Raw genomic sequence first — 14,785 nt, 5'->3', positions numbered from 1 at the left:
CAGTAATTAGGGATGCACCAAATCCATCATTTTTGGATTCAGCCAAACACCAGATCCTTAGCAGAAGAGTCAGAAGAATACCAGATTGGTAGATACAAGATATTTTCATCTCTTTTGGAGGTCATTACCAACTTTAGAAATGTAAACCCTCAAAATAAATTCAAGTTGCTCTTCTGAAAATAAGAGGTCATGCCAATGAATGTGGCTTGTCACCAATGTGGAATTGAGATCAAAGTCTGATTATTGTTCCCAGAAACCACAAATTAGCTGGCACGTGAGGCTATATTTACAGTATGTCATGCATTCTTTTATTTCATCCCCTCTCCTATTCAACTTCCCTTTACTAGGGTTACCAGACGACTTGGAATTTCAGGGACATGTCTAATAAATGTATGCTGCAGGGCCACACTGATTCTGTTTAAATTAAATTGCTATCAGTGCACCCTCTCTAGCTGAAATTTCGAAATATGTTCCTGGATTTTCAAGTCATCTGGAAACCCTATTTCCACCATTCAAATCACTGTTTTGTTGCTGGTATTGATAACCTTAAAAACCAGTCAGTAAATTCAATTTGGAGAGCTTCAGAACAAAATGTTAAACACAGAAATAAAAATAGAATCTAACACTAACACAAAACAATGAAGATTAAGTACAATCATCTTGGAGTACTACCAGCGACATCCTACCACTTCCTGTATTTTAGGATTACTTTCCCTCTACAAAAAAAGTAATTGGTCCAAAGGGAAATAAAATACAGGGAAGGTGAAAAGCGAGAATAGTTTTATGTTATTACTTTTGAAAACTCGAGATGTCTTTGAGAATAGCAAATGCCATACAAAATACCCAGGTTGCGGCTGTTAAGAAACAGAAAAACAGAAGCACTAGATAAATTGATGGTTCTTATCTGGCAACAAATGCTGATTCTCTAGGTCTAGGACATGCTCAGCATAACATTTCTGTGACTGTACAGACTTTTTGAAATTGTCTGTAATGAGAAGCAGAGACATCTATGACTCCTTTATGTTTATCTATTATGTAAGCCAGTGAATTGGTAACCACTCCAGTATGTTTACTATGTCACTAACTTTCATTTTTTGTTGTAGTTTCCATATGGTTCTCTGGATAGCTGTGTCCCACCTGAATTCCTGCATAAAGAGAGAATAAGCTCCCAGGTAAATCTTGTTTTCCCCTAACAAATGATCAATGTTGTCATTTAAATTAAATATTTATACAGATAATTAAGCCCTGATGCAATTGTTGGTGTAATCACTTTTTTTTTAAAAAAAATAATACATTTCCATGGTGAATAAATATTATTTGAGACCCTGAAGCTCCATTAGGTCATTGGTCCCAGGTTCCCCCTTTGACACCTGTAGTTAGGCTTTTGAATTTATACTAATAGCAGACTTAGCATTGGTATTCTCAGGCTGTTAACAGTGATGTCAATAATTTTGTCTGTTGCTATGGATGTAGGGTGTATGTTGGTTAGAAAGTCAACAGACCAAACAGTCACATTTAAATTCATTAACAATGAACTGGCATATTTTAACTTTAGTGTTATAATGGTTCTAGTTACACAGGAAACAGGAAAGGTAATTTATGGAAGGCTCAGCCACAAGTGCCAAAGCATGCCCTTACTGATTATTCTAAAAGAACTTTCACCCAGGTTTTAGCAGGGTTCTGCACTTAGTGCCAGAGCAGAAATCCAGTGTGTAGAGCCAGCAGCAGATGGATGAAAAATACTGTTCTTATTGCTTGCCATAGGGCAGACGTTAGTACAGGGCTACTTGTGCATCTGAATTTGCTGTGAATTTCCGCACTTCACCGCTCGTAAATGTTTTTTGCTGTGGAAGAATTCGCTACAAAAAACTCATTGACTTTAATGCATTTGAACAAAAGAGTCGCGCGTATGAAAATTGTGACTCGCGTCAAAATTGGCGCACAACAAAATTATTTTGACGCCCATTGACTTTATAGGGTTTTGCATATTTTTTCGCCGTTTTGCAAATTTTTTGGCCAAAATGAAACGGCACAGATTCAGTCATCACTACATCTGAATGCAGAGCAAGTTAGGGAACAGGTAAGAGGTTGTGGGGTTATATTTATGTGCTTACACAACGGTATTCATAGAGGGGCTGCAGTATCTGCATTCCCAAATGCTCCAAAACATGTTAAGAGCTAAGTCCTCTGTTCACTCCATTAATACTGCAGCAATTTTCAAGGTACATGGTGGATTTTATCAGTTTTTTGCACTTGGCACTTGGCATATAATAAGTGTCTCCTGAGGTGCCTAGTTGTTTTATAACTTTGCTTTTTGTACACCACTTAATGAACCTCTTCCAGTGTTGGACAGGGATGCCAGGGGCCCACCAGAAAACCTTAGACTGTAGGCCCACTTTCCAAACTATTATTCCTTCTCTCCTCACTCAACCTCTTTATTCTCCTCATCTTTTATATCTACTTACTATATTCTTCCATTATTGAGCGTGTTTCCCCATAAAGAAATAGGGAATGACCATGAAATAAGCTAAATGGTTAGAAGTAAGAGGCCCAGTATCCCAGTGGGCCAGTCCGACACCGAACTCTTTCTGAGGATAGGTAACAAGCCCACTAACCACTGGAACTAGAAAGCCAATCAAGGTAGTGGATGCCAATCAGCTAGTGGATGAATCAGGCTTTAAGTTTGCATTTAAATCAGTAAGTTGCAGCATGGAAGATTATTGTTTCTAACAAATGGCATTTCTATGCAGGACATTTGGACATTGTGGCTTAATCTTAATTTAAATTTGCTCCATCTGCATACATTGTATAGAAATGCTTCCATTTCCTTTTCAGATTGACAAAAGGTGACTACTAAAAGAGACCAAACAAAAAATCACACATTGTGGCACATTTACTAAGGGTCGAACATCGAGGGTTAAGGATTTACCGCAAATCCTACGATCGATGGACCGAAGGAAAAATCGAACGATTCGAAGGATTTTAATCGAACGATTCTAAGGATTTTAATCAATCGATTGAAAGATTTTTCTTCGATCAAAAAAAACCTTAGAAAACTGATGGGGAAGGTGCCCATAGGCTAACATTGCACCTCGGTAGGTTTAAACTGCCGGAGAATGTAGTCGAAGTTTTTTTTAAATAGACAGTACTTCGACTATCGAATGGTCGAATAGTTGAACGATTTTTTAGTTCAAAACGTTCAAGTCGTAGTCGAAGGTCGTAGTAGCCTATTCGATGGTCAAAGTACCCAAAAAAAATACCTTGAAATTCTACGTTTTTTTACTTTGAATCCTTCACTCGAGCTTAGTAAATGTTCCCCATTGTGTGCAAATTTCATAAATGGTGCAAAGTTTGCTACAGGGGTAAGAAACCATAGAAAACATATGTTTTAAATGAATTAATAGTAAATATGTTCTAATTGGTGCCTATGGTTTGCTAGACATGGTGCAAAAATGTAATGTTTTACTGCACATCCCTTCATCTTTCAGCAGGTTCTACTTGCTGCCTGTTCCTATAAAATAATAATGCACTAATTCCCTGGACCTTTCCTTTCTTTAGGCTCTGCGACAGCTATTAGATAAGGGATATTTCACAACTATATTGCATTTCTCTTACAACATGAAGAGTGGTTTATGTAATGCCAAAGTAATCACCAAATGCCTTGATCTGCTGGAAAGAAGAGTTTTCAGGTAAAAATAAAGAACCATACTTTGGGTGACACTCCTTTAGTTATTAAATTGAAGGGTAAAAGTTCAAAAATGCCAGGAAGTAAAAAAAACCTTAAAGGGGATGTAGAACATGATATTCTGAGACAATGTGTAATTGTTTTTCATTTTTTATTATTTGTGTTTTTTGTGTTATCTGTCTTTTTATTCTACAGCTCTCTGGTTTGCAATTTCAGCAATCTGGTTGCTAGGGCCCAAATTACCCTAGCAACTATGCATTGCTTTGAATAAAGAGACTGGAATATGACTAGGAGAGGCCTAAACAGAAAGATGAGTAATAAAAAGCAGCAATAACAATATACGTGTTGACTAAAGCTGGCCATAGACGCAAAGATCCGATCGTACGAATCAACGTATGATCGGACTTTCCCATCTCCCGACCCTCCACTAACCATTCAGATCAAAGTCTTTACCATTCCGATCAAATAGAACAGATCACCCAATGTTCTGCCCCTGAAAGCAATCGTACGATACTTATGTCTGACAACACTAGTGACAGTCTCCCTCTGAAAATCGTACGATCGGCAATACACGCAGAGATATTATCGGCAGCCGACAGAAATTTTCTAACCTGTCCGATCGACCAAACGACCGATCTCCGACGGATAAAAATGTCGGGACTCTCCACAGATGGTCCGAAAATCGTACGAATCCACGATTCGTACGATCGGATCTTTGCGTCTATGGCCAGCTTTACAGAGCATTTGGTTTTTTTAAATGAGGTCACTGACCCCCATTTGAAAGCTGGAATGAGTCAGAAGAAGACACCAAATAATTCAAAAACTATATATATAAAAAAAAAACAATTTAAAAGTTGCTTAGAATTGGTCATTCTATAACATAAGCAATAAACTACTCCCTTGAAGCTACTCCCTGCTATTATCATTGATGGAGCACACAACTGCTCATACTACACAAAGCTGACTATCTCTCTCTCCTAGAGAGTCTATTACAGATCTGCCCTAATGATAGCTAACCTCATTCACGGGATTGCCTGGTTCCTGACTTAAGCACCAAAGGTACATTTTCCTTTGGGGCGAATGGCTTTACTGGGCCTTGGTGATCCCAGGCTCAATGGGAAACACCTAGCAGCACAGACACCAGGAGCCAAAGAGGAAGAGGCCCCTATTGCACAACACTATATAGCAGTGTGGCAGGAAAGTGTCATTACACTCTTTGACCAATAGATGTAGCTGTTACACTTACATGTCATAAGGGCTTGTGCCCAATAACAAAAGCTATAAGAAACTACAAAGGTAGGGGATTAACTCTATAGGGAATAGTAGATCCTCTAGGTCCCTACACTAACATTTACTTCTTTTTTTCATCCATCTAGCTTAGAAGCTAGGGAAATGCTGTCTTAACATGTGTTAACATAACTCTGTTCAGCCAGTGTTTATATTGGGATACTGGCTAGCTGGGAATTGGAAGCCAGAGAGAGTTTTCTTTACTATTTAGTTGCTCTCAGACTGGTGTAACAGGCTTGCATAAGGCAACAACCAAAATGAATGTAAATACATTTCAGAGGTTATCACCTCTTAAGCGCCTCTTTTCCAGCTTTTCCTCATAGCTAAGATTTTCCATACCTTTTACCAGCTTAATTGCCCTACTCCGTACCCTCTCTAATACAATAATGTCCTGTTTGAGTGATGGAGACCAAAACTGTACGGCATATTCTAGATGGGGCCTTACCAGTGCTCTATACAGTGGAAGAATATCCCCTTCCTGCCGCAAATCAAATTTGTTTGATATGACCTATCCTTCATAAAGCCATGCTTTAACTCTCCCATTTGGGGATATTCACTTGTTATATCCCATGTATGATATGGAGTGTTCAGGGAAAATGGCATCCTCCTTGATTTTCATTTTCTGGAAAACCGTGTCATCAGTTTCCCATACCTTTTTCGGTAGTTTTAGAAGCTAGGCACCATATTTGGGATGGGTTGCGCTTTTAAAGCTTTGGGGAGCCTCCTGATGATGGGAGCACTGGGGAGGGGCTATCCCATGAGTATGATATAATTTTCCCTTTTCTTACTACATGCTATCATCTGCACACTATAAAGCATAAGGGCAAAAAAGTCTCATAACATATGTCTGGTAGTTCAGTAAAGGTTGACTGAATCTCTGCTGCACCAGTTTACTGTCCAACAATTGTTTTTGCTAAATCTCATTCTTTTAATGGGAATGTGCAAATGGCAATGTGCAAATGGCCAATTATGATAACGCTGAAAATGCTGCATGAATAACTGTTTTTATATCTTTGCAGGGCTGTCAAATGTGTATTACATGGCTACATAGAAATCAGTGCAACCAATATTATGCCTCAGAGTCATTTGGTTATAAGCCCTGCAGCAATAGCTTTTATACCATTGGCATATGATAAGAAATATCCTGTCCGCTAGATGGGGACTGATGTAACCCCATTTCTGCTTAGTACATTATTTCGTTAAGACATTGCTAAGCAGGCATTGTTTGGGCAGTCCATACTAAACAGGCTTTGCCCTGGTCATAAAGTGGAGGGAAACCGTATAAATGTCTAGCAGAAATAGAATTAAAAATAAAAAAACTTTCAAATAACGACAAATCTATTCTCTGTACAGACCCTCAGTCCTCCCTTACCCACTTTTGGGCAAATTAAAGGGTAAAATCTAGAGCTCAATGCTCGAAAGACAAAGCTTGTGCTGTGCTTGAGCAGAGTATGGGGAGCTACTGGGAAAATCATCACTGTTATTGAGCTCTGTATCTATGGGCTGATACAGAAAGCTGGAAGGTATTCCTTGTCTCCTGTGATTTCAAGTCTACTTCTTTGAACAGATTTAGTTCTTATTTGAATATAGTCCAACTGCTATCCTATTTTGAACATTTAAGAAATAACATACAAGATCTTCACGTCACAGTAACTTTAAAGGCATTATTCAAATGTCACCATAAATCGTAAATTTCCTACTAGGTTAATTTGTCCATGATAGAATTATTGCAGCACAACAGGATAAATACTTAGCAGCACTTCTGTGCCGCACCACTCTGCTTGAAAGGAACTTCTAATGCTTGATTATAAGCATTGTAAGGAAACCTCTCTTAAACCTGCTGTGGCTGCAAGAATGGACATGAAAAGTCCTTAAAAAATAAGTTTCAGAGGCACGCTTTACTGTGGTATTTAATACAAACACAGAGACTGTAAAATGTGTTATTACAAATTGCTTTATAGTTACTGCAGAGTCACCATCTCTAAAGGTTCCATTCTGTTTGATAGCTTTGCTGACATCCAAGAGGCGAAAGTGGCCTTCACTGCATATGAAAATGTTGATCAGAGAGGGGTAAGAGCAGAGCCACACACACTGCTGAAAGCTATAAAGGTAAGAGGCACAATGGTTGGGTAAGATGTTCTTACTGTACTTGTTCTCTTAATAAATCAGTGGAATACAGTTACAGACTCTATATGCAGTATATGTAGATATCCTTGTAGAATGCCTTCTTGATGGGATAATATTTATATTCTAGAAGAGCACTAAACTCCATGAAACATGTGTGCCAGCTGGTATATACCCGTGTATAAGCCGAGTTTTTCAGCATCCAAAATGTGCTGAAAAAGTCTACCTCAGCTTATACTCGGGTCAGCGGTACCCGACCCGAGTAGCTGAGATTGCAGTCACTTTTAATCATTCCTATACCAACAGTACACTTGGGGAGAGACTGCAATATCCCACAATACCCTTTGTTGGTTATATGAAAGAATAACAGTGCACCCTCTGTTGGTTATATGAAAGAATAACAGTGACTGCAATATCACACAGCGCCATCTGTTGGTTGTATGAAAGAATAACAGTGACTGCAATATCACACAGCGCCATCTGTTGGTTGTATGAAAGAATAACAGTGACTGCAATATCACACAGCGCCATCTGTTGGTTGTATGAAAGAATAACAGTGACTGCAATATCACACAGCGCCATCTGTTGGTTGTATGAAAGAATAACAGTGACTGCAATATCACACAGCGCCATCTGTTGGTTGTATGAAAGAATAACAGTGACTGCAATATCGCACAGCGCCATCTGTTGGTTATATGAAAGAATAACAGTGACTACAATATCACAGCGCCCTCTGTTGGTTATATGAAAGATTAACAGTGACTGCAATATCACACAGCGCCATCTGTTGGTTGTATGAAAGAATAACAGTGACTGCAATATCACACAGCGCCATCTGTTGGTTGTATGAAAGAATAACAGTGACTGCAATATCACACAGCGCCATCTGTTGGTTGTATGAAAGAATAACAGTGACTGCAATATCACACAGCGCCATCTGTTGGTTGTATGAAAGAATAACAGTGACTGCAATATCACACAGCGCCCTCTGTTGGTTATATTAAAGAATAACAGTGACTGCAATATCACAGCACCCTCTGTTGGTTATATGAAAGAATAACAGTGACTGCAATATCACACAGCGCCCTCTGTTGGTTATATGAAAGAATAACAGTGACTGCAATATCACACAGCGCCCTCTGTTGGTTATATGAAAGAATAACAGTGACTGCAATATCACACAGCGCCCTCTGTTGGTTATACTAAAGATTAACAGTGATAGCAATATCAAACAGCACCCTCTGCACATGGTAGTGGGACAGTGGGACAATGCACACAGTAATCCGTTTGGCAATTCTCTGTCACCATCAACTTTGCAAAGAAGTCCGGTTGATCGCTGGGGGGGTCGCTTTGGCAGAATGTGCGCTGCTGGGAGACAGGGCTGTAGTTGTGTCTAGGCTTATACTAGAGTCAATAAGTTTTCCCAGTTTTCGTAGGTAAAATTAGGTACCTCGGCTTATACTCGGGTCGGCTTATACTCGAGTATATACGGTACTAGTTTCCTCTAGTACAATTAAAGTCGATTTCATGTTTTAGCTATTCTGGTTTAGGCTAATTATATGTATTTTGAGGATATTCCTCATTCCCAAACCATTGAATATAAACCATTTAAAGTGCATGTAATTCCTACACTTCTGCACCAGTGAACCAAATTCATGCTCTTCAACACTTCCATTACAGAGTGATCAAGACTGGCCAATGGTTGGGTAGCAGCAGCCAGTCTATAAAGGGTTTTCCTATAAATGCGAAAAATCTCCACATGATTCTCCAAAACTAGTCCAACAGCATACTGTAATCTATTGACTAACTTTTAGATAACTAGAGAGACGTGAGTAGAAGTCTCTTATCTCCAGTGTCAGACTGATCCACCAGGGTAGCAGGAAAACTCTCTGTGGGCTCAAGTGCAGTGGGCCCTCCTGCTCACCCAGCCATTTGGTCTATATTGGGCATTAACCATTTCTCTAAGAGAACAAACACAAGAATTGTCAAGTAGGATAGAGGGTAATATGTAAATATTGAGGAGAAGAGAAAAAAAATATTTGAAGATTGGGCCTGTCTCTTGTAGGCCCATTGCATCCCAGTCCAGCGCAGCTTATCTGACTTTGATAAACATGCCATTTTGACTGGGAGCCATTGATGCAGGCCACTACTAGTTTATAAGTAAAAAACAAGCTCATGATTTACTATATTTAAACCTAGACAACAGTCAAAGATGTCGCAGATCATATGGGAGTGAAGGACTGGATAATTTCTCTACATGCAGGCAAATCTGGAACAAATGTATAAACAGAAAGCAGTTTTTTGTTGTGTGTGTAATTTTACAGAGTACACAACTCAAATGACATACAGTATCTATCACACATGCATTATATACTGCAATATATCCTACCAATTGATCAGTGGCTTAACATATTGAAGCACCACATCTTTGTGTACTGCTGTAGCTACTGCAGGGTATAGTATTCCCAGGTACACAAAATTAAAGTAATTAAATGTACAAGACAAGATAGCATTGGAAATAAAATAGTGCACAGAAACTAGCACTTTAACTAACAAACCGACATTTTATTATTCTTAATATACAGTTACAAATCTTCTGTGAACTAGAAAAGATACCCCAATGGACTTTTTGTCCAAGAGAAATGAATTAGTATTGAAAAGCTATCTTAGAAAATGTTTAGCAATGGTAACAGATTGTATTTTGAGCACAATGAGAGATTCCAGTTGGTAAGATTCACAGATCCAGAGCATTTTTGTACTTTGTACCTGCATTGTACCTATGAAATATTTACTTTCCACCCTTTGCACACTGTCTCTGATGTAAATGATCCCTGTTGTGACTCACCCAATTCCAAATATATCCATACAACTTATATGTACTGTATTGTTGTAATTGTAAACTTACAAAACCGTTTTCTACACTTCATGGGTATTATCTGTTAAGGGTCTGGTTTATGAGATTCAGTGTTAGAAAGGGCAAGTTATTACTTTAGGTCGACTTGAGTCTCCTGGACCTGACCCTCAATGGGTAATAAATATGCCCCAACATGTTCATGAGATGTAGTGTTAGTCTCCATACACTTATAAATTCCCATTATTGTCTTAAAAACTGGTTGAGCCTCTTGTGTTGTAAGTAAATGCAACACACATTTTACACAGAGCCTCTACAAAGCACCTATATGAGTACATTCCACCCAAATGTTTCCTATACATTTTATATTTTATAGCATAAAGCATCCGATGAGGAGCTTGGAAGCATTAATATTAAATCCTTATTGATTTTCCAGTCTCCTTCCCTGTCTGCTTAGATCTGTGATAGTGCCTGAAACACCTGTCAAAGAGTTTAGCAGTTATTCATGGTCTATCTCTAATACGTCAAACAAAGCAGAGAACAATTACACTGTTTCTACAGTTGTCTTTCCCTCGCATAGGCAGAACGATGATCACAGCAGGCCTGCAGCTTTCTTTTAATGCTTTTTTTAGAGAAATAAAATATTCATTTCAAGAGAAAGCGGCAGCAGAAAGCCTTGAAGTTTCCTATCTAGAGTTCACTTGAAATTGCTTTGGAAATTAATAGTCAGTAAAAGGTTCCATTCTTTAAAAGCTGGGTAATATTAATACAGTGTTTACTACATCACTACAATATTTTGAGTACACATGAATGCAACTATTTCATACTGTTACAGATGTCACCATAGTATCTGCTAGAAGATGTAGAGAAGTGATTCAAATATATAATGCAGGTATGGAATCCCTTATCTGGAAACCCCCTATCCAGAAAGCTCCAAATTATGGGAAGGCCATCTTCCATAGGCTCAATTATAAGCAAATTAATATTGTATTAATGATTTCCTTTTTTTATTGTAATAAGTACCTTGTACTTGATCCCAACTAAATTGCATGAATCATACTGGTGGCAAAAACAACCCTGTTGGGTTTATTTAATGTTTAAAGGGCTTTCAGAAAACTTGAATGGGTTGTTCACCTTAGAGATTGGAAAGTTTAATGTTCCTGTCTCTAGTGTTTCATTCTGGCAGCTCAGTAATTCACGAGCAGATTCTAAATGATTACAATTCGATTGTACTATTGTAACAATTAACAGCTGCCTTTAATGCAGCTCAGGGATTCTGCTAAATAGGGCCAAATATATAAATGTATATTCAATTTGGAACATTTTAAAGAGTCCGTGACAACCCCCCCCCCCTCAGATACTTCAGAAAGTCATAAGAAGGTGAGAAATGAAATTTAACAACTTCACTATTAGAAAAACAGTCACTTATAGAAAGTAATTGGAAAAAGTTATTATTTCTGGTGAACTATTGAAAACAACTCAACTGAAAAATGTATTGGAAGGTGAACAACTCCTTTAGGGCAGGAAGATCTAAATTATGGAAAGATCCCTTATCTGGAAACTCCCAAGTCCCATGCATTCTAAATAATATATCCTATTTCTTTAAATGTATGAATATCTTTTTACAAAACAAATAAATAAATCATGCCACTTTCACCTAAGGGACATTTTTAAAATACGATCATTAATCACCCAAGATACCATTGCAATTCTCAGTCACTCTTTCAACATATAACTTATTAACTACTGTAACTCACTGTTAAGTGACCTTCCCCTCCAGACATGGACACCTCTCCATTCTATAATTAATGCTGCTGCCAGACTCATATACCTTAGCTCATTGCACCTTCTACAGATCTACTTGACACCTCACTCACTACTTCTTCATATACACATAGTCAAGACTTTCTTTGGAATTTCATATATTCATCGTATACATTATATACTACTACCACCTGCTTAGTTCAATGCTCAATGTAACATTTCTCACTTTGCTGACTCCTGATCTTTCTCACTCCACACCTTGTGTCTCATACCCCTTTTTTCTTTTAGATTACAAGCTCCATTGAGCAAGGCCCCCATAACTTCTCGTACCTGTTATTGGTTGTAATCTAATCCGTAAATCCAATGTATACACCTATCTGTCGTGGAACATATTGGCACTTCATAAATACACAACAGAAATAATAGTAATAAGATCTTCATACCTTGAGTCTACTAGAAAATCATGTAAACATTAAATAAACCCAATAGGCTGGTTTTGCTTCCAATGTAATAATTAATTACATCTTAGTTTGGATCATGTATAAGCTACTGTTTTATTAAGACAAGTAAAAAGGAAATCATTTTTTATCAGTTGGATAAAATGGAGTCATTGGGGGCAAATTTACTAAAGGGCGAAGTGACTAACGCTGGCGAAAATTCGCCAGCGTGCCGTCATTTCATTACTTCACCGATTTACTAATGGGCACAGGCGTAACTTCGTTAGCGAACGAGATAGACTCTAGCGGTAATTCTCTCCCTTACGCCTGGCGAAGTTGCGCTCTGGCGAAGGGACGTAACTACGCAAATTCATTAAGATGCAGATTTTACTGAACGTTACCTCTTGCGCCAGACTTGCCTTCACCACCTCAGACCAGGCTAAGTGCAATAGAGTAGATAGGACTTCCTCAAAGTCCCAAAAAATGCTGGCGACTTTTCATTTTTCAGGGTGATAGGCTGCAAAAGATCGTCAATTTTTTCTGGGGTACCTGGCTTCCCCCCTACATTTCCCGGGCTTGTGTAATGTAATGTATTTGCTGCAACATATACGTCCATTCAACTTTAACTTCCCGCAGTAAGGAAATTAGGCAAAGCTAGTGCAAATTTGCTTCACTTGCCTCAGTAACCCTAGCTAAACTTCGCCAGCGTTCGATACCCTGGACGCAACTTCGGATTTTAGTGAATTAGCGTTGTCCTGGCAAATCTACGCCTGGCGAAGTGTTGTGATGTGAGTGAAGCCGTCGCTGGTTAGTAATTTGCCCCTATGGGAGATGGCCTTTGCATGTTTCAGAGCTTTCCAGATAACAGATCCCATACCTGTATTATCAAGGCTTTGCTGGTATCTAAAACACACTAGAGCAATAATTACAGGAATGGTTGCACTCAACTCTGTGACCTTGCACAAAGTCATCTATTTGCAGAGGCATGACTACATAGATAGATGATAAGAGATAGATAGATAGAAAGATAATGAAAAGGTTGTGTCTGTATTAAGCCAATGTTCGATAATGTTAGATATTAATATTCTTTTTTTAAAAATAACTAAAATATTGTATTGCATTTTGGCCATAGAAGACCCTCTTCTATAGATTTCTTTTTTTTCTGATGGTAAAACAAATTATATGCTGTATTTTTTGACTACTATCAAAATAAAAATGGACATATAATTAAGCAGTCACAACTGATATTTAAAGTTTACCTCGGCCTAAGCCATCGTAGTGTTGACTGAGCTTCTAAACTAGACTTCAAAGAGGATTACTTGTGGGAGGCATTCCATCTTTTCACACAAGCATTTGGTTCTGCCTGAATTACATACAACTAACATGTAAAGCATTAAAAATCTAGATCAGAACTCTCCATTGTCAGCAGTGGCAGAACTAGATGCTACTGGGCCCCACAGTAAATAAATTTTAGGGCCTGCAACATAACCAGAGGCTGTCCCTTTTTTACCAATATATGTTGAAATTGCACATTATTTAGGGCCTCGTTGGGCCCCCTATACCTCCTGGCCCCCCCTGCAGCCACAGTGTCTGCTTCCTCTGTAGTTACGCCCCTGACTGTCAGTACCTTTTTTAATTATTTAGATCTTCTATAAGCGCCCAGGACCCGCACTGAAATGAAGACAGGATGATATCAATAAAATATTCTATTAAAATAACATTTTTAAAATATGGAATAATGTTGGTGCTTTATAAATAGTTGCTAATAATAATTATTTATCTGGTATGAGTACTTCTAGAGCAACTGGACAAGAAGTTGCTCAGATGAGTAGTGAAATGTCTTCAATGATTACTCAGCAAGTCCAGTTGCTTTAGAATTACTTATGCCAGCTATACCATGACCTGGGTGAATGAAAAGCTTCATAATAAAGATAGTACAGTATATCTTCGTTTTTCAAAGGGGTAAGTGATAATGCACTGCTGTCCTAAACAGAAAGAAGAGACATTTAATTTCAGTTGACATAACTGTATTATATTGATATGTATTGATATATTATGTAGACTGTCTTAAAATGTGATTCTGCTTTCTGATGTTATGCTGTTAGATTTTGCATGAGGAATATAGCATACTACTGTATATAAAGGATAATTGTGTGCTCTTTTTATTGGGCTCAGCACTTTATCTCTTTTACCGTTAAATGCAACATAAAATGATAAATAATGTACATTTTATTGTTGTTTAGAAAGGCATGACATATGTTTAAGATAACTTACTGCTCACTGCAAAGCAAAAAACAGAGACAGACTAATAACAGTAGTAGGTTTCTGTGATCGGGCTGAAGAAAGACATGTTTACAAGTTTTGCTACTCGCAGAATTTCATGTGGGTGTTTCAGCTTCTGTTTAGCTTACAGAATGCATAACAATGTAATTAATATTCTGCACACATCAACCTCCCAGTGATTCTGTTTTTAGGCTTCCTGTTAGTTGTTTTATGAGGAATAGGCAGTCTTGCTCGAGGATAATTATGTGTTTCAGCATATGTTGTTGAATGTGGTAGTTTTTGGCTCATATACTACTTATACAGGCACAAGAGGTTGAGTCCTAAGGGGTGCAAAATTGTGCCCATTAGGGGTTT

At 38.1% G+C, this 14,785-nt stretch overlaps 1 protein-coding gene across 1 annotated transcript in view; it reads left to right on the top strand.

The window, feature by feature from the left end:
* Window positions 1-14,785, top strand: part of LOC108703040 — a 93,392-nt gene that overhangs the window by 4,464 nt on the left and 74,143 nt on the right. Inside the window, exons 3-5 of the mRNA XM_018238957.2 lie at window positions 1,104-1,172; window positions 3,559-3,689; window positions 6,979-7,081. Of these exons, the coding sequence (XP_018094446.1) occupies window positions 1,104-1,172; window positions 3,559-3,689; window positions 6,979-7,081 (303 nt within the window). The remainder of the gene's footprint in view (window positions 1-1,103; window positions 1,173-3,558; window positions 3,690-6,978; window positions 7,082-14,785) is intronic.

Source organism: Xenopus laevis, chromosome 9_10S (genome assembly GCF_017654675.1).
Source record: "Xenopus laevis strain J_2021 chromosome 9_10S, Xenopus_laevis_v10.1, whole genome shotgun sequence".
In the NCBI taxonomy this organism is placed as follows: Eukaryota; Metazoa; Chordata; class Amphibia; order Anura; family Pipidae; genus Xenopus; species Xenopus laevis.
Note: the sequence above shows the minus strand (reverse complement) of the source record. Positions and strands in the feature narration are given on the sequence as shown.